At 44.6% G+C, this 22686-nt stretch overlaps 1 protein-coding gene across 7 annotated transcripts in view; it reads left to right on the forward strand.

Annotated features, from left to right (window-relative positions):
- Nucleotides 1-20870, forward strand: part of LOC146026491 (ATP-dependent RNA helicase A protein-like) — a 108420-nt gene extending 87550 nt beyond the window's left edge. For all 7 annotated transcript variants that reach the window (XM_083157203.1, XM_083157204.1, XM_083157205.1 and 4 more), the window contains 2 exons: nucleotides 17023-17211; nucleotides 19834-20870. In XM_083157203.1, the coding sequence (XP_083013329.1) occupies nucleotides 17023-17211; nucleotides 19834-20512 (868 nt within the window). In that variant the 3' untranslated portion in view covers nucleotides 20513-20870. The remainder of the gene's footprint in view (nucleotides 1-17022; nucleotides 17212-19833) is intronic.
- The last annotated feature ends 1816 nt before the right edge of the window (nucleotides 20871-22686 follow it).

Raw genomic sequence — 22686 nt, forward strand, 5'->3', positions numbered from 1 at the left:
TACATGTGTATAAAGAGATAGAGGTAGAGAGGGAGAGAGAGAGAAAAGGAGGCGCACCATAGTGTAGTATTTATGTTTAAAAGGCAATTCTTTACTGAAGCGATAATAACTCACACAAGTACAGGTGTTATAAGAATATAACACAATAGCACATATTACAGGGTATATCACCACAAGGCAACGTTCAAGCATTGGCGCACTGCACTCCCCAGCCTCGCTCCCGGACCCGCCGCGTCACGGCTTAGGTCCTCCAGCTCCGCCAAAACGCGTTTCATCCTACGGGACTTCGTCAGTGGGTGTGTCCATTCACGGACATAAGGGTATATAGCCGTTCTAGTTGTTAATACAATCAAGTCAATTGACTTCAGCTTTGCTTTCTGGTAGTGCCGAACTCCAAATCTATCAGCCCCAGGACATCTTATGCCCTGAGTTTTTAGCCCTATTTCATTGTAAAACTGTATTAACGGCGGACATTTTTTTTTGAAGATTTCATCTCCATTTACTGGAGCGGCCATATTAATTTAAAATACGTAAGAATTAATATATATCAATACATAATTCATACACATATAACACATAAAAAGATGGGTCGCGTTCTTTAATAATAGCAGCATATATGACATTTATTTTAAAAAATGACATATACAAAAAATTACATACAAAAAATACACATATATAATTAGTGTATAAATTCATAGACGCTTATCATATACATTATAGAAACTGTATCAATTAATTAATAGACATTCATTGGTCCGATCTACACAATAGATTAGAAAAAAGGAAAAGAGAAAATATATTCATTATTCATAATATTTCTGTATGTCTAAACCTTACAACTCTGTAAAGGGATCATTAGGGCTACTTCAAAAAATATATATCAGGTGGCAACCTGGCGCCCCTTGATGGTAACATCTTAAACTGAACCCTTAAATTGGATGAAAGGAAGGGTAACCTTCAGACTAAACTGGCAAAACGTGAAACATGGTGGAAACACCAATTAAATACATTAGTACCCGGGTGGTCTTAATGAAAATTGTGATATTATTATACCTTTTCTTTAACCCCTTCACGACATTTGACGTATATATACGTCATGGTCGGGAAGTACTTCCCGACCGTTGACGTATATATACGTCATGACTTCTAACTGTCACTGCGTCTAGAGACGCAGTGACAGTTAGGTGATGTCTGCTGTCCCTGACAGCAGACATCCCCCCTCGTCGCCCAGGGGGGGCAGGGGTGCCCCCCCCGGTCGGCGATCGCTGTGATTGGCTGTTCAAATCTGAACAGTCAATCACAGCGTTTCCTGTGTTACCGGCGGCTAAGCCGCTCGGTAACACAGAAAACGGTGGTGATCGGTGCAGCACCGATCACCACCGAGCGGCAGCACCCCCCTCCCACCCGCCGGGCACTCACCCGGCAGCAGCAGCAGCTCCAGCGGCTCAACCGCTACGTCCGGAGCGCACGCTGCGCTCCCCTCCTCCCCCCTCCCCCCCGCAGCAGCAGCATCATGCTGCTGCTGGAAAAGTTAAAAATAAATTAAAATTAAAAAATGTGCAAATGTGTGTGTGTATATATATATATATATATATATATATATATACACACACATATATATATATATATATATATATATATATGTGTGTGTGTATATATATGTATATATATGTATATATATATATATATATATATACACACATATATATATATGTGTGTGTGTGTGTGTGTGTGTGTGTGTGTGTGTGTGTGTGTGTGTGTGTGTGTGTGTGCGTATACCGCACCGATCACCAACGATCGCCAGCCCCCTCCCACCCGGCAGCCCCCCTCCCTCCCACCCACCCGGCTGCCGCAGCGCCAGCACCCCTCCCACCCCCCCGCCAGCCGCAGCGCCAGCCCCCCTCCCAAAGCTGGTGACCAAAATGGGGTCACTTGTGGGGGGGTTCCACTGTATTGGTGCTTCGGGGGTCTTGCTAATGCGACATAGCACCCGCCATTCATTCCACCACCAAAAATCACTCCTTCCCTTCTGAGTCCTGCCATGCACCCAACTGGTATTTTTTGGTCACATGTGAGGCATTGCCGTACCCGGGAGAAATTGGGGCACAGATTTTGGGGTGCTTTGTCTCCTTCATTCCTTGTGAAAATTAAAAATTTTGAGCCAGAACTGCATTTTTGTGTAAAAAATTACATTTTTTTACACAAAAATGCAGATCTGGCTCAAAATTTTTCATTTTCACAAGGAATGAAGGAGACAAAGCACCCCAAAATCTGTGCCCCAATTTCTCCCGGGTACGGCAATGCCTCACATGTGACCAAAAAATACCAGTTGGGTGCATGGCAGGACTCAGAAGGGAAGGAGTGATTTTTGGATTTTGCAGCACAGATTCTGGTTGAATGACCCCCGAAACACCCATACAGTGGAACCCCCCCACAAGTGACCCCATTTTGCAAACTACACCCCTCAGGGAATTCATCTAGGGGTATAGAGTACATTTCAAACCCCCCGGGGTTTCACCAATTTTGATACAACTGAGCTGTGAAAATGAAAAATTATTTTTTTTCATTTTCACTGCCCAGTTGTACCACAATTGGTGAAACCCCTGGGGGTTTGAAATGTACACTATACCCCTAGATGAATTCCCTGAAGGGTGTAGTTTGCAAAATGGGGTCACTTGTGGGGGGGTACCTAACTTTTAGCATCTTATGGTGCCTAGAAACCTACATGGTGCCTAAAAAATAATCTCATAAAAAGGAGGCTCCAAAATCAAGTAGGTGCTCCTTCTATTATGAAGCCTGTGGTTTGGTCACCGTGCACACTAGGGCCACATATAGGATATTTATGAAAACCAAAGAATTGGGGGAATCAATTTTTAGTCACATTTCTCTAGTAAAATCTACTGTGTTCCTTAGAAAAATGTATTAAAATTGCAAATCTGCAAAAAAAATGAAATTTGGAAATTTCACCTACACTTTCTTTTAATTCCTGTGAAACACCTAAAGGGTTAACAAACTTCCAAAATGCTGTTTTGAATACTGTGAGGGGTGCAGTTTTTGAAATGGCATCATTTATGGGGGTGTCTCACATACAAGTCACTCAAAGTCACATCATAACTGACCTGGTCCCTAAAAAAATCAGAGTTTGAAATTTTCTTGAAAATTTGAGAATTTGCTATTCATATTTGAAGCCTCCTAGTGTCCAAAAAAATGAAAATGAGGTTGAAATAATGATGGCAACAAAAAGTAGACATATGGTCTATGTTAGTTATTCACTATTTTGAGTGGTAAGATTATTTGTCTCACAAGCAGAAAATTTAACATTTTGCAAATCGCAAAATTTTCCATTTTTTTACGACATTTTGGTATTTTTCACAAAAAACCACAGACTGTATCGACGAAAATTTACCACTAACTTGAAGTACAATGTGTCACGAGAAAACAATCTCAAAATCACTGGGATAAGTAAAAGCAAAAAAAAGTTATCCCCACTTAAGTGATACATGCCAGATTTGAAAAAAAGGGCTCTGTCAGGAAGGCAAAAACTGGCTCTGTCATGAAGGGGTTAATAATAATTTTGTAGGTGGTAAGTTGGGCTTAAACTGTTGGTGGGTTGCATCTTCTGAACTGGGGCAGTAGTTGTTGGATGGAAACATCCCTACCGGCCCTTTAAGGGTTCAGTTTAAGATGTTACCATCAAGGGGCGCCAGGTTGCCACCTGACATATATTTTTTGAATCTCAGCTGCCAGAGCCCTGCAAAATGACCTCCAGCAGGCCACAAATGTGCATGTGTCTACTCAAACGATCAGAAACAGGCTCCATGAGGGTGGTTTGAGGGCCCGACGTCCACAGGTGGGGGTTTTGCTTACAGCCCAACACTGTGCAGGATGTTGGTGTTCTCTGGCAAATGACAAAGATATGCAAATTCGTCACTGGCGCCCTGTGCTCTTCACAGATGAAAGCAGGTTCACACTGACAGACGTGACAGAGTCTGGAGATGCCAAGGAGAATGTTCTGCTGCCTGCAACATCCTCCAGCATGACCGGTTTGGCAGTGGGTCAGTAATGGTGTGGGCTGTCATTTCTTTGGGGGGCCGCACAGCCCTCCATGTGCTTGCCAGAGATAGCCTGTCTGCCTTTAGGTACCTAGATGAGATCCTCAGACCCCTTGTGAGACCATATGCTGGTGCGGTTGTCCCTGGGTTCCTCCTAATGCAAGACAATGCTAGACCTCATGTGGCTGGAGTGTGTCAGCAGTTCCTGCAAGACGAAGGCAATGATGCTGTGGACTGGCCCTGTGGACTGAGCCTCATTTTGACTTGAGTTTTAAGGACATTACATCAAAGTTGGATCAGCCTGTAGTGTGTTTTTCCACTTTAATTTTGAGTGTGACTCCAAATCCAGACCTCCATGGGTTAATAAATTTTGATTTCCCATTGATCATTTTTGTGTGATTTTGTTATATATTGTTATATATTATTTGTTATTTATACATACTCAACATCTTTAATAAAGTGTAGTATTAACCATTTGCATCCTGTAACAAAAAATAATTATTATTTAATCACTCCATAGGGAACATGGGCTTTAGACAGCGGGTTAAGGCTGTGAGTAGGAGGCTGGCAACCTAACAATAACTTGTAGGTTGGCACCTTAAATGGTGTTCTGTAAATTCGATCTATACAGCCTTGGTATTAAATCCCAATATTTGGATTAAAAATGCAAATCGGATGTCCATAAAAACAATACTTATTAAAAGTCTGTTTCATTTGTTGCTGACCATTAGGCTGATGACTTTTGTAACCTCAGTCATTGATTCAAGGAGTCTGAAAAATGTGTCTTATTTTAGACTCCTCATATAGGCCCTTATTCTGATTGACGCGGACTTTACCGCGTACTTACGGATCGCGTCTTTATGGCGTCTGCGCATGCGTGGAGAACGCTACGCGCATGTGCCACGCCTTGACTCGGTACCAGTTCGGCCAAATCCCGTCCAAAACTGTTCACCGCTATCAGTCGTGAAATAGGGGCGTATTATGGGCGTCATGCGGAATGACACATGGGCGTAGTTTCAAAGTGGGCAAAACGGGGCGGAAACATGGGCGGACACGGGGGAGTACACTTATGTTGGGGGGCGTACATTCGGAAACCACTCCGAATGCACGCGATCAAAAAGGGCAGAAATGTGCGGTGTCCACAAGTGTACTATTGCTTTGCGGACACCACTCGTTCATGCGGTAGGCGAACGTACGCCTAATGACTACAACCATTAACACCTGAACCCAATAGAATCGACTCCTTTACTCATTACTCACTAATAGGACGCTTGTCAGTGCTTTAATTGAAACCATTGCTGCTTCAAGGAACCCGTACTAAACACCCACATATGCTGTACTTGTCAGACACTTTCAAACTGCTAACAATGGACATGACAGAATATTAATACTAGCAATACACATGTGTATTCGACATGTTCCAAATAAGCAGTTTTTTATGAGGATAGGTAATTGAATAAGTGGGTCATGTGATGTATAGCAGAAGATACTTCGTAGTGGGTTGTTTGGCGGAAATACTCCGCTTACGTGCGGTAGCACCGCTTGGCTCCCGTTCGGATGCGGTATTCCCGAGCATACTCTGTAATACTCTGTAATACCGTGCCGAATCGGAGTGTTTCTCCCGCACACGCATGCTTTGTATGTCGTCCGTAAACACGCCCTGTTCTTAAAGAGTGAGTCCGTCCGAATGCGGAGGACCCGTGGGCGTTTCTACGGACGATGGCCGCACGCGGCAAAACACCGTGGCGTGCGGACCGCACCGTAAGAATGCGGGAATATCCGCACCGATCAGAATAAGGGCCATAATTTGGTGCTGCCACATGTGATGCGATGACTTTCTGTAGTAACTTGCTGGGGTCCTGTCATTTTTTTTTTTATTGTCTGATGGGGTCCCAGAGCAAAATAGTTTGAGTATCCATGCTCTATTCCTTTAATTGCATTGGATTTCTGTACCATGTTTTCCAAGTACACTACTTTCTCTCTGCCTAACACCACATCTCATAAGGATCTAATGGTTGCACATCCAGCCCTATCCTCCACTAGGTGGTTGGACTGATGCCTTTTGAAGATGGCTTCATATGTGGTACCTACATGAACAAGGTTTTTTCTCTAGTGGAGCATATCAAGGAGCCAGTAATACACTGGTTTTATAATCTCCAAGTTGTCATTTTTCCATTTCAGTGAAGCGAGTCCTATGTTCATTATTGGTGGGCTGAAAGACTCCTAAAAAGCCACTTAGTTTTTTTTTCATATTTATGGGGACATTCTCTTTGCATTGGACAAGAATATGACCATTGTGGTGATGTCCAGATGACCTTCCATTCTTTGGCAGCTGGCCCTAGGTCAGAATTGCCAAATTTTTGCTCCTTTCAACTGAAAGGAAAGGCCAAGTGTAAATCTTTATATAGGCTCCAGAGATCCTCCTTCAAGGGCTCCAAGCACCAAAGTAAACAGCCTTGCTAGATCGGGTGGGCCTCTGCCTGGTGGACCCCAGCAATGGAAGCCAATTTTTGCTTCAGTACCTGAATGGTGACCACATCGGACATCTGGGTATGAGGTGTAGTTGTCCAGGCATATTCTCTAACCTTTCACAAGTGCTCACAAGCCAATTTGTTTTCTACATGCCTTTGAGTGGATCCAGGAAAAGCAGAAGCACTGGGGGAGTCTATACACTTCCTACTGGCCTCTAAGGTAATTGTACTACAAATATATAGGTAGACTTGCACTTAAAATAACTCCATTTAGGAATTCTTTATAAGACTCTTCTTTAAATGCCGCACATATCTAGAAGAGAGTCCACTGTATTCAAACAGATGGAAGTTAACTTACAATAAATTTATTTCAGGTGTTCACATAATGGTATCTTTAGGCAGTTATTGGACATACAGCATAAACTCAACTTACTTTTTAGTTCATTCACACGTTCCTATAAAGGTATCTTTCCATCAATCAGCCTTAGGCGATGCGGTAAAAAAGATGGGATTTATTCCAATGCAGCAACAATAAAAACAACCTTAAAAATCCATAAAATAAGAGCAGGGTATGTGGAGTAAGTGAGCCGGCTGGGCCAGTTTCAGGTAGATTTTCCGAGTCCTCCATGCTGCAGACACGCTCAGACCGGGAAGGAGCGTGCGTGCCTGTGTCGGTCAGCGGTCCGTGGAGATGGGGTGCCGGTCTTCTCACTTTAAGTGGTCCTGGTACATCAACGCGTTTCGGTTAACATCTGTATCCTTTTTCAAGATGTGCCGCTTATTCACTTGTAGACTATATCAAGATTAGCTGGGTTGGTCACGTGGGGTCCGTTGGCCTATAGACTTTCACCTATGCCCGGCTCCACTTAATAAGCTGTTCATTAACCCTCTACTCTCATTTTAACAAGTATAATTGCAACAAATAAAATACATTTAAATTGTTAAAATATAAGAAGACAATTTGGTATATAAAAACAAATACAGCAGCGGGAACAATTACAAAGCAATTTTAAATACCCGGCGAATAATCCGGTGAAGTGACGGCTTCCAGCAATCAAAAAGGTAACCTACACTACCTATACTGTGTCTTCACAGGGACACATAGGTAGTGTAGGTTACCTTTTTGATTGCTGGAAGCAGTCACGTCGCCCAGATTCTTCACCGGATTGGTCGGAAAGGAAATCCCCTCCTTATTCACCAGAGTGAGACGCTCGATCAGCCTTTTTAATTATATTTAAAATTGCTTTGCAATAGTTCCCGCTGCTGTATTTGTTTTTATATACCAAATTGTCTTCTTATATTTTAACAATTTAAATGTATTTTATTTGTTGCAATTATACTTGAAAAAGGATACAGATGTTATCCGAAACGCATTGTACCAGGACCGCTTAACAATGAGTGAGAAGACCGGCACCCCATCTCCATGGACCGCTGACGGACACAGGCACGCACGCTCCTTCCCGGTCTGATCATGTCTGCAGCACGGAGGACTCTGAAAATCTACCTGAAACTGTCCCAGCCGGCTCACTTACTCCACATACCCTGCTTTTATTGTATGGATTTTTAAGGTTGTTTTTATTGTTTCTGCATTGGAATAAATCCCATCTTTTTTACCGCATCGCCTAAGGCTGATTGATGGAAAGATACCTTTATGGGAACGCGTGAATGAACTACAAAGTAAGTTGAGTTCATGCTGTATGTCCAATAACTGCCTAAAGATACCATTACGTGAACACCTGAAAGTATTTTATTGTAAGTTAACTTCCGTCTGAATACAGTGGACTATCTTCTGGATATGTGCGGCATTTAAAGAAGAGTCTTATAAATAGTTCCTAAATAGAGTTCTTTTAAGCACAGGTCTACCTATATTTTTGTATTTGTCTATGTTCACCTGGGTTGGGCGTTAACCCAATTAGGAGACCCGCTGCTGATAAATTATCAGCGCATGGTTAAGAACCACTTTTTTTTTTTTTTGTGTGTAATTGTACTACAAGTTTGCATTCTGGGAGGAACATTTACCATTTCATGCGGTTCAGGTACGGTGGACGGCCCAGAAGAGAAGTTTACCAATCAACATTCGGGAATTCAGAGTGGTCTTCAGATCTCTATCTAGCTCTTCCACTCTCCCAGCTTTGTCCTGTCCAGGTACAGTTCGACAACTCTGCAGCTACCTACGTAAACCATTCGGGCGCACTCACAGTTGCTTCTCCATGATGGAGGTGAGTTGTGTTCTCGACTAGGCAGAGCAACATCTTTATCTCTGAATCCATAATTGGTAAGCAGACTTCCTAAGCTGCCTGGACATTCCATTAGGTGAGTGGGTGCTTCATCCAGATGCATTTCAGCTCCTAGTTCTTAGCTGCGGCTTGCCAGACATTGACTTTATGGTGTCTCACTACAAACTGCCATGGCAGTATCTACTGTCTCTCCTCATGTTTCCTTGTGGATCTGATCCATCCCGCTTTAATGGGATAGCTCTTGAGACATGCGTCCTGAGAATTAAGGGGTCCTCCAGAACCAGGGGTCATTCCGTACTATTCTTAATGTTCGTAAAGCACCTTCTGCAAGAATTTATCATCTGAGTTGGTGGAGCTACCTCACCTGGTGTTCAGCTAGTGGTTTGAATCCCAGATCATTTTGACTCACAAGTCCTCTCCTTTCGGCAGTTAGGTCTGTATTTGGGTCTTTGTCTCTTTCAATGTGCAGGTTTCAGCCCTTTCTGACCTCTTCCAGAAACAGATTTTGCCTATGCTTGATGTATGGACTTTCATTCAGAGTGTACTCCACATACAGCCCCTGTTTGTTCCTCTGATTGCACCATGGAACTTGACTTTCAGTTGTATCCTTTGAGTACTTGGACTCTGTAAACATTCATTGGCTTTTGTGTAAGACTGTCTTCTTACTTGCCATATAATCACACAAGCAAAATATGAATGAATAAAATAATCAAAGGGTGCTAAAACATATCAAACCAGTCAAGGTGTAAACATATAATATGTAAAAAAATTAGTAGACTACTCCCCTTAATGTATTAGTCCATTAACTCAATGTTGAGGGCTAATGAGCTCTCTTCAAGCAAATTCTTCAAATGATGGTGTTCAATTTCAGGTTCCTCAGGTGTTGGAGCAAGTACAGAATAAATTAAAAGAACAACAATGTGTAGTATTGTTTTGTCCTTCATACACTAGGTGTCACTGGTTACACTGGGGGATAGAAGGCGACCTCAGGGAGTATGGACACTTTAAATATAAAATTAGTGTGGCCAACTCCTCCCCTTCTACCCCTGTTCCCACAGGCAGTCTTAGTTTGTGCCCGCAAGGGAGCAGGTCACACTTGTGCTCACATCTGGGCAATATTTGCTTTTTATTGAACAAAGCAGCAAGTTACTGCTACGAGGGAGCCGGCTGCTGCTGCGGTTTGCACCCGGCTCCCTGGCTGCAGAGACCACCATCTCTGGAGATGTAATGGGCGCCGCTCACCGAGGTGCGCGCCGCGATCCTCCCCCAGCCACACCGCCGATGGCAGCGCTGCTGCTGGTGAGTATTCCCTGCCCTGCTATTAGCAGCGGAGGTCAGGGTTTTAAAAAGGCGGCTTAAGCAGAGGATTTCTTTTAAATCTGGCACCATTAGAGAAGAGAGCTGCCGGGTGGGGGGCGGAGCTACCGCGTGGTGCTCCCAGCAAGCCCGGCTTTCCCCAGCGTTTCAGTGTGTATGCAGCGGCCATTTTCTTTGTAACTTGGCGCCGCTGGTCACGCTGCTGAAGGCTCTCCTGTGTCACTGCACGCTCAACCAACGGCTGCAAAGAACACTCCACTCTCCTGGTGACCATCCTGCTACAGCTCTACCCTGTCTGTGAGTTACAGTGGGGGTTTAGAGCTAGTTGAAGACAGTTGGGCTGTGTTAACCATTAGGGCTATAGCGCTCCCTGTGTGTGTATGTGTGTGTGTGTATGTGTGTGTGTGTATGTATGTATGTATGTGTATATATATATATATATATTCCATAGCGCTTTTTAGACCCTGTGGCTGCTTCTCCCTTTCACTGTCTCTCCCATCCAGTGTTTCTATCTGGATCTTCTATATCTACTCTTCCTTGGGTGTGTGGTAGTGTGTAGTCCTCTGTGTGCTTTATAATTGTCTATTATGGCAGGGGGAAGCTCCAAGAGAATTGCTTGTAAGGAGTGCAATTCAAAATTTACGCCTTCCTCTGCAGGGATTGTATACTGTAATAAATGATTAGTAAATCCCTGTGTCACAAGCCCCAGCAGATCTCCCTTTCTGGGCCACACGGCTTACAGATGTCATGTCACACTTATCTTCTGAGCTCTCACAGTCTCCGAAAGATAGGGAGACATCTAGAAGCCAGCAGAGTGATTTAGCCTTGGCTCCGGTGCAATCTGAAAATCACCTTTCCTCCTCATGGCTCCCCCCTCTTTTGCAAAGGAAGAGGGCCTCTCCACTACAGGTGGACGACATGCCAGAATTAGAAGAGGGTGAATTTGCACCCCTGGTGGAGGATGTGCAGGATGTGCATGCTTTTGACACACAAGACCCTGCCCAACCCTCTCAGGGGATTGAGGATTTAATTGACATGGTCAAAGTCACTTGTAATGTGACAGATGGAGCAGAAACTCCTAGCCGACCCTCCCTTTTTGGGAAGAAGCAAAAACAGTCATCCAACTTCCCCACTGCGGAAGAATTAGATGACCATGTGAACGAGGCCTGGAAACATCCAGACAACGTTTCCAAACCCCCTCGCAGGTTTTTACTGGGGCCACCACCCTTAAGGACATATCTGACCGCAAGTTGGAGTTAACCTTAAAGAATATTTATTCTGCTGCTGGGGTATTACAGTGTCCGACGTAAGTTGGATGCTGGGTTAATAAGGCGATAGGGATATGGGCCTCGCAAATCTCATCTGAGATACGTCTCGGAACAGATTCAGGAGGCATCCACTTTTCTGATGGTGGCTTCCTCTGACACTTGTATTGTTGCAGATAGAGTTTCTGCACTACCTATTTCAGCTTGTAGGGCCCTCTGGCTGCGCCAGTGGCAGGTGGATGCCGAATCAAAGCGTGCAGTGGAATCTCTGGCCTTCAATGGGGAACTCCTGTTCGGCCCAGAGCTGGGTAAATGGATATCCCAGGCAACGGGAGGTAAGTCTCACTTCCTCCCCTCTGCAGCACCACCTCCTTCACGCAGGACTGCCCAGGTGCCATCCTTTCAATCCTTTTGTCCCTCAAACAGATTTAGAGGTCGATCCAGAGGGGGTGCTCCATCACACTGAGGTTCCAGAGGTCGTGGCAGAGGTGCCTCTACCACCACACTGGACCCAAAGACCACCAAGTCTACAGCATGATGGTCTTCTGTCCCATCTGGGGTACCCCAGGGTGGGAGCTCGACTGCGCAACTACAGTCTCGTATGGCTCCAGTCCTGTCAGGACGCCTGGGTAAGAGAACTTGTGGCCCATGGCTATAAGATTCGTTTCAGTCTGTCTCCCCCAAACAGGTTTTTTAAAACAGGGCTGCCAGTTCCTCCAGAGAAGGGAGAACAGTTATTGGCAGCCATTGCCAAATTATGAGACACAGGAGTGGTGGTCCCGGTTCCTGTAGAACAGCATACCCAGGGCTACTACTACAGTCTTTTTCTCGTGACAAAGCCGGATGGCTCGGTACGACCCATCCTCAATTTAAAGGATCTGAACCCGTATTTGCACGTGGTCAGATTCAAGATGGAATCCCTGCAGTCGGTGATTCAGGGGTTGGAACAGGGAGAAGTTCCTGGTATCTCAATATCAAGGATGCGTACCTACACATACCCATCTGGCCCCCTCACCAAGCATTCCTTCGGTTTGCGGAGCAGGATCATCATTGGCAGTTTCAGGCACTACCATTTGGCCTCTCGTCAGCACCTCAGAAGGTGATGGCGGTGATGATGGAAGTTCTCTGCAGTCAGGGGGTGACTATCATTCCATATTTAGACGACCTTCTTTTGAAGAGTCTTTCCCGGGAAATTCTGCTTGAGAACATTCTTCTCGCACAGAAGACCCTCACATCCCACGGGTGGATTCTCAACTTTGAGAAGTCGCTGCTTCACCCAACTCGGTGTCTGTTGTTTCTAGGGATGATCCTGGACACCGTCAAGCTGAAGGTGTTTATATCATCCGACAAGATCCAGTCCTTACAGACCTTGGTCAGGCTTGTCCTGCGTCGCAAGCAAGTGTCCGTTCACTTTTGTACCAGGCTCCTGGGCAAGATGGTGTCCACGTTCGAGGCGATGCAGTTCGGTCGGTTCCACTCTCGGCCGTTTCAGCTGTCGCTTCTACATCAGTGGTCCGGTTTTCACCTACACTTAAAACAGATGGTGACCCTATCTTCTCGAGCTCTTCTGTCCTTGCTTTGGTGGCTCAACACCTCCAACCTCCAGGAAGGAAAGAGATTTTCGATTTGGCATTGGACCATCCTCCTGGGTTGGGGAGCTGTCACCTTGGAACACCGTTTCCAGGGGTTATGGACACGACAGGAGAGTCTCCTCGATCAACTTTCTGGGGCTAAGAGCCGTCTGTTACACTCTTCTCCAGGCAAAACATCTCCTTCTCCAGGCAAAACATCTCCTTCAAGGCAAGGCCATCCGCGTCCACTCCGACCACTCCATGGCCGTGGCATATATCAACAAGCAGGGAGGCACCCGCAGTTGCGCTGCCATGAAGGAGGTCAGCAGGATCCTGCTCTGGGCGCAGACTCACGCTCTAGCCCTGACCAGGAGTAGAAAACTGGTAGGCTAACTTTCTCAGTTGGCAGGATGTACATCAGGGGGAGTGGTGCTTACATCCTCAGATTTCTCAGAGGTTGATCCATTGATGGGGCTGCCCTCAGGTAGACCTGATGGCGTCTCGACACAACTTTCAACTCCCCAGGTTCTTTGCTCGAACAAGAGACCCACAAGCAGAAGGGGTGGACGCGCTGGTCGCTCCGTGGCCCTTCCAGTATGTATAGCTCTTCAATGCATCTTCAAAGAAGGTGTCACGGCTCTGTTGATAGCACCAGACTGGCCACATCGGTCTTGATACACCAATCTCACAGCACTTCTGATAGATGAGCCATGGCCCCTGGACCCTTCATCTTCCCAGATTTAAGTCGTCTTCATTTGATGGCGTGGCTGCTGAAAGGTCCATCCTGAGACGTGCTGGTATCCCTAGAGCGATGATACCCACTATACTACGTGCTAGAAAAGAGGTCACCTCAGCACACTATCACCGCATATGGCGTTCTTATGTGGTTTGGTGTGAGAGGCGTGGAGTTTCCACATCCTTCAAAAAAGGCAAGACTCCTTTTTAATTTCGGGTTTTAATTTGGGGCTGGGGCTGAGGCTGTATACCCTGAAGGTACAGGTCTCAGCTCTCTCCATATTTTTCCAAAGAAACTGGCTTTCCTTCCTGAGGTGCAGACCTTTTTCCAGAGGGTGGTACATTTACAACTGCCCATTTGCCCTCCAACGGCTCCCTGGGACCTTGACTTGGTTCTCCAGTACTTGCAAACTTCAGTGTTTGAGTCTTTGGAGGAGGTGGACCATCGCTATCTCACGTGGAAGGTGGTTCTTTTTATTGGCACTGGCATCTGCCAGACAGGTGTCTGAACTGGGGGCCATTTCTTGTCATTCTCCCTTCCTTCAGTTTCATTCTGACAGAGCTGAGCTCCGTACTAGTCTGGCTTTCCTACCAAAAGTCGTTTATGCCTTCCACTTGAACCAACCCATTATGGTTCCAGCATTCACAGAGGACTCGCCAGAGGCAAGATCACTGGATGTTGTTAGGGCTCTGCACATCTATGTATCTTGCCCCCATTAGGAAGTCTGACTCTCTATTTGTCACCTACGACCCCTTGCGTCGCGGGTGGCCAGCTTCGAAGCAAACGCTTTCCAGGCTGACCATTCGTCAGGCCTATGTCACCTATTCTCAGACTCCTCCTGCTTGCATCACGGCGCATTCAACCAGATCAGTGGGTCCCTCCTGGGCGGCTGCCCGAGGGCTTTCCCTCCAGCAGCTCTGCCAAGCTGCCACCTGGTTTTCAGCGCTCACCCACCCAGCTCTGGGACGTCCCCAGTGTAACTCCAGTGACAGCTAGTGGATGAAGGAGAAAGAGGGATTTTGTACTTACCGTAAATCATTTTCTCCGAGTCCACAGGTGTCACTGGATGCCTGCCTCAGCGTTGTTCTCTACCTGACCCTAGGGCAGGTTTATTTCAGGGTTATTCCTTGAAGTTTCCATGTTACGGTTTAGTACTGTTTTTCATGTTACACAGTCTGTTGACTCTGTATGTGTTTGGTTGCAGTGTGTTTCTCACTGTTTATTCTCTACCTTACATTTCTTCTTTACATATGTATTGAATGATGTTTGGAAGTGTGTTTTATTTTCCTGCTCCCTTCTGGGCCCAATCTTTAGGACTGCCTGGGGGGAAGTAGAAGGGGAGGAGTTGGCCACACTGATTTCATATTTAAAGTGCCCATGCTCCCTTTGGTTGCCTTCTATCCCCCAGTGTAACTCCAGTGACACCTGTGGACTCTGAGAAAATCTTTTACGGTAAGTACAAAATGTCTCTTTTGTTCAATGAGTGAAAATATACGAAAAAGCTTTCGTATCAGGTCTTCTTTTATATAACGAGTGACAAAACTAAGTACCCCACTCACACATTTAAAGGTATCTTTGGGATATTACAGGTAGCAATACATTCAATACACCCCAAAATACTTGTTGTTGCCAAAATAAATTAGCCCAGCAGGTCTCAGACTTAAGGATATTGTTTTGTCACTCCTCATTTCTGGTCTTTTAGTCAAACCAGGCTGTTCACATTATTAAGCGTCCTCCCTAAGTTAGATTATCAGTATCCCTGCCTTTCAAGCCCTTGATTCTTTGCTGGAGGAGGTCTCTTTGGATGTCATGAGGACCCACCAGATGTATGTGGACAGGACCAAGGTCTCCTCAAGATGGAGTCCCTATCTGTCCTGTATGGTTTTCACAAATGGGGGTGGCCAGCTACAAAGCAGACTTTGGCCAGATGACTCCGTTTGAGCATCTACCATATTTATCGGGCAGCGAATCTTCCTGCCCCAGCTGTGGTGTCAGCTCATTCCACCAGGTCAGTGGGAACTTTTTGGGCAGCTTAGCACGGCACCTCCATAGAGCAGCATTGTAAAGTGTCCATGTGGTCCTCTGTCCTTAAATTCTATTCTTTTGGCACCTCCGCTTCCACGGACGTGGCTTTTGGGTGAAGGCCTCATAGCAGCACAGGGTTTTTCTCATCTTCTGGGTATTTGGACCTGGGTGTGCTGGTTTCCCTGTTCCTTCTCGTTCTTGCCTTAGGCTTGCTAACTTAACTGGAGGCAAGGTATATGGGAAATTGACCCAGGGTTTCTGGTAGAAAAAGTTAACTGTTTGGTGCAAAGACTCACAACCTTTACCCACAGTCCAAAGCCTGTTTGCCCTATGGATTTAGAAGAAAAGGTTTTTTCCAAATAAAAGATTTCCTTATGTATATTAAATATATTTGGCGCTAGCACTTAATTTGATCATCACAATGTGTTTGTTGGGATATTATAACAACACAAGGGAACATATGCCATTGCTGCCACTGCTACGTTAAATGCTTGGTTCTTCGGATGATTGAGAAATAGTGCTCTTTGAGTAGTTATTGCAGTTTCCATGGTGATCAATGATCTACAGTTTTATCTTGAACTGAACTCTATTTATTAAAGATGTGTTCACGTGTTTGTAGCAGTCTCGCCCATCTTACAGCACCAGGTTCCATGAGACTCATTTATTGTTGGGTATCTATAGGAGTCGTTTTGTTCTGATGAAACTAGTACACCCGGAGATTGGGATAATTAATTTGATATGACACTTGTCTTTGAATCTGCATACGAACATACTCTTTCTGTGAAGTAATTTTTCCTCAAATTTCCCCTGAATCTTCCTCCCACTAGTTTCAGTGCATGTCCTTGTGTTCTGTTGCTCCTCTTCCTGTGCTCCTCTTCGTTGTTAAAAACCTTGATATATTTGAAAGTTTCTATCATGTCCCCCCTTTCCCTTCTCTGCTCTAAACTATACATATTAAGATCTTTTAGTCTTTCCTGGTACATTTTGTGATGTAGGTCATCACCATTTTAGTTGCCCTTCTTTGTACAGTCTCTAATGTATTTACAGTATATCCTTCTGGAGATATGGCCTCCAGATCTGAACACCGTACTCTAGATGAGGTCGTGCAAGCTTCATTGTGCTCCACATAAAGACTCAGTCACACAAGTGGCACATAGCAAATTAATAGGAGCATACTTCTTGTGTGTTCTATTGCATTGTGACTTCTTTTTTAAGCATGTTACTTAGGACCTGGCAAGTCAATCACACCAAGCAACTAGCAATACAACATGTATTGAGGCTAGATGTATAAGAACATATCTGTACAGACACACTGTATGCAATACAACTTTTGTGATTTGTTCTGCAGGATTAAATTGCTGATGCCTCATAAGGATGCCGCCTGCGTTACTGCTCTGCGATCTGCCATGGAAGCATTAGTCGTGGAAGTTGCTAAAAACCCAAAGTTGATAACGGATGTGGGTCTTTTGAATGAGAAGATACTGAGGACGATTCGGTTATTATCCAACCCATCCACAGTTATGATGGAAAATTCAAGGTAAGAGATTATTCCCCGTAATCAAATTTATGGAATATATTTAGTCATAATGCTAATTCCTGGATACAGAATAATCTCAGGGTATGTGCGTAAATATAAACCAGATGCAGCTCAGTGTAACATACAAAGTGAAATCCCACTTCCACTTAGGTAATACACAAAATACAATAAATAGTATGGCTCCGAGTGCCACTGGTGTTTGCAAATTGAATAATGCACCAAAGGTGAATGTTAATAATATTCATACAATCACCACAATGGGGAACAAATCCCATAGACAGTTGGTAGATGTCAATTATCCAATGAAGATTCCATAAGCTCTATATGAATACAAAAAGAGAGCAAAATAGTGCAATATGTCTTAAACATATAAAATGTAATAGGGTTTTGCACTTATCGTAGACATAATATAAAGCAGTAAAATATTTCTCCAGGGCAAAGCAGCAGTCCAGTGTATCCCAGGTGGAATTAGGGCAGCAGTTCTCGGTCCGGACCAAGGGGTTGCTTACACCAGGAGCAGCAGGGTCACCACAGGAGATAGTCAATCCAAAAAACGGAGGCACACTAAGTGTCTGTTTTTTGGATTGACTATCTCCTATGGTGACCCTGCTGCTCCTGGTGTAAGCAACCCCTTGGTCCGGACCGAGAACTGCTGCCCTAATTCCACCTGGGATACACTGGATTGCTGCTTTGCCCTGGAGAAATAGTCTTCATTGGATAATTGACATCTACCAACTGTCTATTGGATTTGTTCCCCATTGTGGTGATTGTATCAATATTATTAACATTCACCTTTGGTGCATTATTCAATTTGCAAACACCAGTGGTGCTCGGAGCCATACTATTTCTTGTATAATGCTAATTCCTAACGTAGAGATCCTAAAGTATATGGTAGTTAGGCTTCTGCTGACCCTCTTTTAATACTTACCAAGTCCTCTGGCGTCCACGGCAGGCCTTCAGCATCCTCTCCGGCGTCTCCAACGGTCCCGGGAGTGCTTTGCGCGAGTGCGCGCGCCGGTGACGTCACCGGCGCGCCTGGGAACTTGCGCAAAGCACTCCTGGGACCGCTGGAGACGGTGCTGGTGGACGCCGAGGGACCATCGGGGACCCACCAGGGGCAGGTAAGTATGGCAAAAAAAAAAATATTCCAAAAACCGGAATTTTCCCTTATCCGGAATGCTCGTGGTCCCGAGCATTTTGGATAAGGGATACTCAACCTGTACCTGAAATCTGCCCTAAGCCGAATACACACATAGGGCCTGCAGACGTGTTTGCCAGCACACAGGTTAATGCCGACCACACATCCCTCTCAAACCCCCTCCCACGCGTACCGCCGCCCCTCACGGGCTTGCTGCGCTCGCCACGCTTCGGGTTGGCGTTGATAGTGGGGGTGGCGATAACAATGGGGGTGTATTTAACATAGTAATCACCCATCAGGGTGGCTGTACAATTAAAAATCGGGTCTGATTGCATCGCATGCGATCAGATCGCTCCGATAGCATAAGATAAAAATCGTGGGCGCCGTGCTAGGAAACCAATTGGTGACCTATTTTCCTTTCAACCTTGAGTGGGCTGTATTGGGGTATTTTCTTTTATAATTAGAGAATTATTAGGGGCTACTATTGCACATCAGTACAGCATGTAGAAAAACTATCCACCAAAATTGGATTCAAAGTAAACCCCCTTCTTTTCAAGGAAAAGTTTCCCTCAGGTAAGTCTCACTGTTGGATAAGTTCTCATTGATGTTAGTCTTCCCCTGGGCACACTTATGCTCTCTGTACATCTTAAAATATTTGTATTACTGTTCTTAGAGTAAGTCAGTAGCATCATCTTGATTGATTGTATATCCTATACCACCTTCAAGGCTTTTTGACATTTTGTGTGCTATAGCAATGATATTTACAGTTGATCCTCAGACCACTCTCGATTTCAGTTAAATAATAATAGTGGTGTCTTGGTCTGGTAGACTATGGAGGTTATTCTAGTTGATACGCAGCGCTGCGAAGTTTGCAGCACTTTGTCGTTTTAAGCCCAACGCTCGCACAGTCTGCCGCCCCTTCACAGGGCGAATTTGCCCACACGGCTGCAAATGGATGTTTTGCATAAACATCCATTCGCATCCTACGGGGCCAAACCCACATCATTAGTTGGTCGACGACCATCGAATTATGTGGAAGGTACAAGAAAAACTAAGACATGCTCAGGTATCTTAGCTTTCTATGTGTTCTGGAGGTCAACATGATGGGCAGCCGGTGATGTCAGCTGCCCGTCCCCGGCACCCGCATCACGGGGTCATTACCATGGGAACACCCATGAAATGCCGGGCTTTCCAATGTGCACAACTACCTGCCTTAGCCCCCTGCCCGCACTGGTGGGTGTGAGCGCCTGGCGAGCACTCTGTTCGCTGTGGCCGCTCGCACCCGGTGCACGCATGTGCGGTTGTGAAACCTTGCTCACCATTGTGAATTCCTAGAAAAGTTCCCATGTTGGTTTTTTTTTTTTTTTTATAGCATTCTTGAAAATCTATAATACAGTGAAAGTTCATATTATATGTAAAAACTAATTCTGTTTTGTAGTAATAATTGTCTGTCATAAATAATAGCAAAATGCTTTTTTCACTAGATTTGGAGATGGACATCGTCCACCTAAAATGGCCCGTCTTGATAGTGGTAACCAAAGTGGTGGCTTCCAAGGAGGTTCCAGCTCAGGAGATGGCTATGTTGGATCTGGCAATCAACGATTTGGAGGAGGTGGCTTCAGGGGTGGGAAACAAGGTGGCAGCTCAAAAAGCACAGAACGTAGTGCCAACTTCAGATTTGGAAAACAAAGTGGCAGCGTCAGAGGTGGAAAACGAGGTGGCAAAGGACGAGGTGGCAGCTCAATAGGCAAAGGACGAGGTGGCAGCTCCATAGGCAAAGGACGAGGTGGCAGCTCCATAGGCAGAGGACGAGGTGGCAGCTCCATAGGCAGAGGACGAGGTGGCAGCTCCATAGGCAGAGGACGAGGTGGCAGCTCCATAGGCAGAGGACGAGGTGGCAGCTCCATAGGCAGAGGACGAGGTGGCAGCTCCATAGGCAGAGGACGAGGTGGCAGCTCCATAGGCGGTGGACGAGGTGGCAGCTCCATAGGCGGAGGACGAGGTGGCAGCTCCATAGGCGGAGGACGAGGTGGCAGCTCCATAGGCGGAGGACGAGGTGGCAGCTCCATAGGCGGAGGACGAGGTGGCAGCTCCATAGGCGGAGGACAAGGTGGCAGCTCCATAGGCGGAGGACGAGGTGGCAGCTCCAGAGGCGGAGAGTGAGGTGGCGGTTTTAGAGAGAGAGAGACTAAGGTAGCAGTTTCAGGGGCAGAAATTATTGTGCCGGATACCAAGCAGAAGGTTGGTTGTTAATTTTGAGGAAACTACCAAGGAGAATGCCCTGAAACCATTCAAGTGGTGGGTCCTGAGGACTTTGTTTTTATTTCATTTCTTACTTTTTGTTCAACTATTTAAGCATGTGTTTTTTGCACATTGCTGCTTTGACACCAGTAAACACATCATTTGTACAAATATTGTTTACGTTCAGTTTGTGTATATGTATTTTAAACCTTATTTGAATATAGTTAATACATAAAACATATAAAACTAGGTTACTTTTTAATAAACCCTGAGTTTTATAAAATTGAGACTTCTTCAGAATTTGTATGTTGTTGTTTGTTTGTTTTTTAAAATCATGTATATTTTTGATTTTCATAAATTAGTAGTGAAACGTAGACATACAATACAAATAAGAAACAAACGTATTAAGAGCAGAAACCAGATACAATGAAGTGTGCTATTATCTATCTATGCAATTCACGTGTCATAAACATAATGGTGCCCATACACTAGGGCGATTGAGTGCGATTCGATATTGCGCTTTGATTTCCCTTAAAGCTTCCTGTGCAATTAATTGCACCTGAAGTGCTTTTTCTCTCATCCCTATTTGGGGGGTATCCGGACTGATCATAGATTGACTCATGATAGACAGTCATATGGTCGACAGGGTCAAAAGGTCAACAGGGTTTAAAGGTAGAAAGGCAATAGGTCAAAAGGTTGACATGAAAAAAAGGTCCATATGCATTTTTTTACTAAATTTTCAGCCAGCATGTGCCGACAGGTGGTATTTCATGCCCTACCATCCACTAGGGTGTGGAAGGAGAATAAAACAGCAGCAAGGCACCGAGCCTGAAGCCTGGTGAGCGCAGCGGTACACTAAGTCCATGTCAACCTATTTCGACATAGACACCCTAAAAACAATAAAACCTAAAACCTTTTGACCATGTCGACCTTTTTCATGTCAACCATATAACCATGTTGACCTATAGACCCTGTCGACCTTGTGACTGTCAGCAATTAGTGGTCGACCATATGACTGTCTATCATGAGACAGTCTATGATGCATACCATAACTATCTGGAAGTATATATATATATATATATATATATATATATATACTGACAGATCGCATATCGTATTGCGATAATCGCATGTGTTTAAAAACCACATGCGATGCGATAAATATTATGTGCAGCACATAATATCTTGAGCTGCGCATCGCAGAACACATTCCATGTGCATACAATTTATTGCACTGATGCTGTTGAAATCGAATGATTGTATACAATATCGTCCTAGTGTATGGTCACCATAAGTCTTAGTTTACAGATATATAGAAACTGTACAGCACAAATATAAGAAGTACAAATGAGCATTTGGAAGGACTGGTACAACCTGGGGGCCTCCTGCGCAAGTAGGGACTGTCCCAGCACATACCTAAAGATATTGCAGGTCACCATATTTTCTGAAAATTGTGTGGAACATTACGGTTAGTGCACATAAATGTCTACGGCTGCATTCTGGTAGCATCCAGCACCATTCTAATCTATAATCTAATTTTTTTTTTTTTTTTTCTCTATCGTCCATCCTGGTGTGTGTTAATTATTTGTATCACTAAGCACATTAATTCATCTGGGTTCAATTGGTGCCTCATAGGGTTTAATAAGACCCAGAACTCTGAGAGCATTAAACACCCCAGCTGATACACTTATCATTATTATTATCATTAATATTCACATACCCAATTAAGTAGTAATTCACCGTAGTTAATTGAACTTCCTATTAATTTAATAATGCGTTGGATTTGTATGTGAATTGCAAATATATAAAAATCGAAAATGTATCTTTTTAATATAAAGGTCAATGGCACTTATTTAAATATTGTTCTCCATAATTCCTCCCTAATCCTAAGAAGTTGTATGGTCTAAGATTTTAATGCATATTCAATAAAAATGTTGAAATACATTTTAATAAGTCATAAGTAGTGCCCCAACAAAGAGAGCCCTCTTTTCTCTACCCCCCTTTCTACAATGTTTGGGAGACAATCAGTGTCCAAGTAATAGTAACATATGTTGGTTTCAGATTTCTATGCGATCAAATAAGAAGTCAGTGCGAGG

The sequence above is a fragment of the Crinia signifera genome, chromosome 8, assembly GCF_055691185.1.
Source record: "Crinia signifera chromosome 8, ASM5569118v1, whole genome shotgun sequence".
NCBI lineage: Eukaryota > Metazoa > Chordata > Amphibia > Anura > Myobatrachidae > Crinia > Crinia signifera.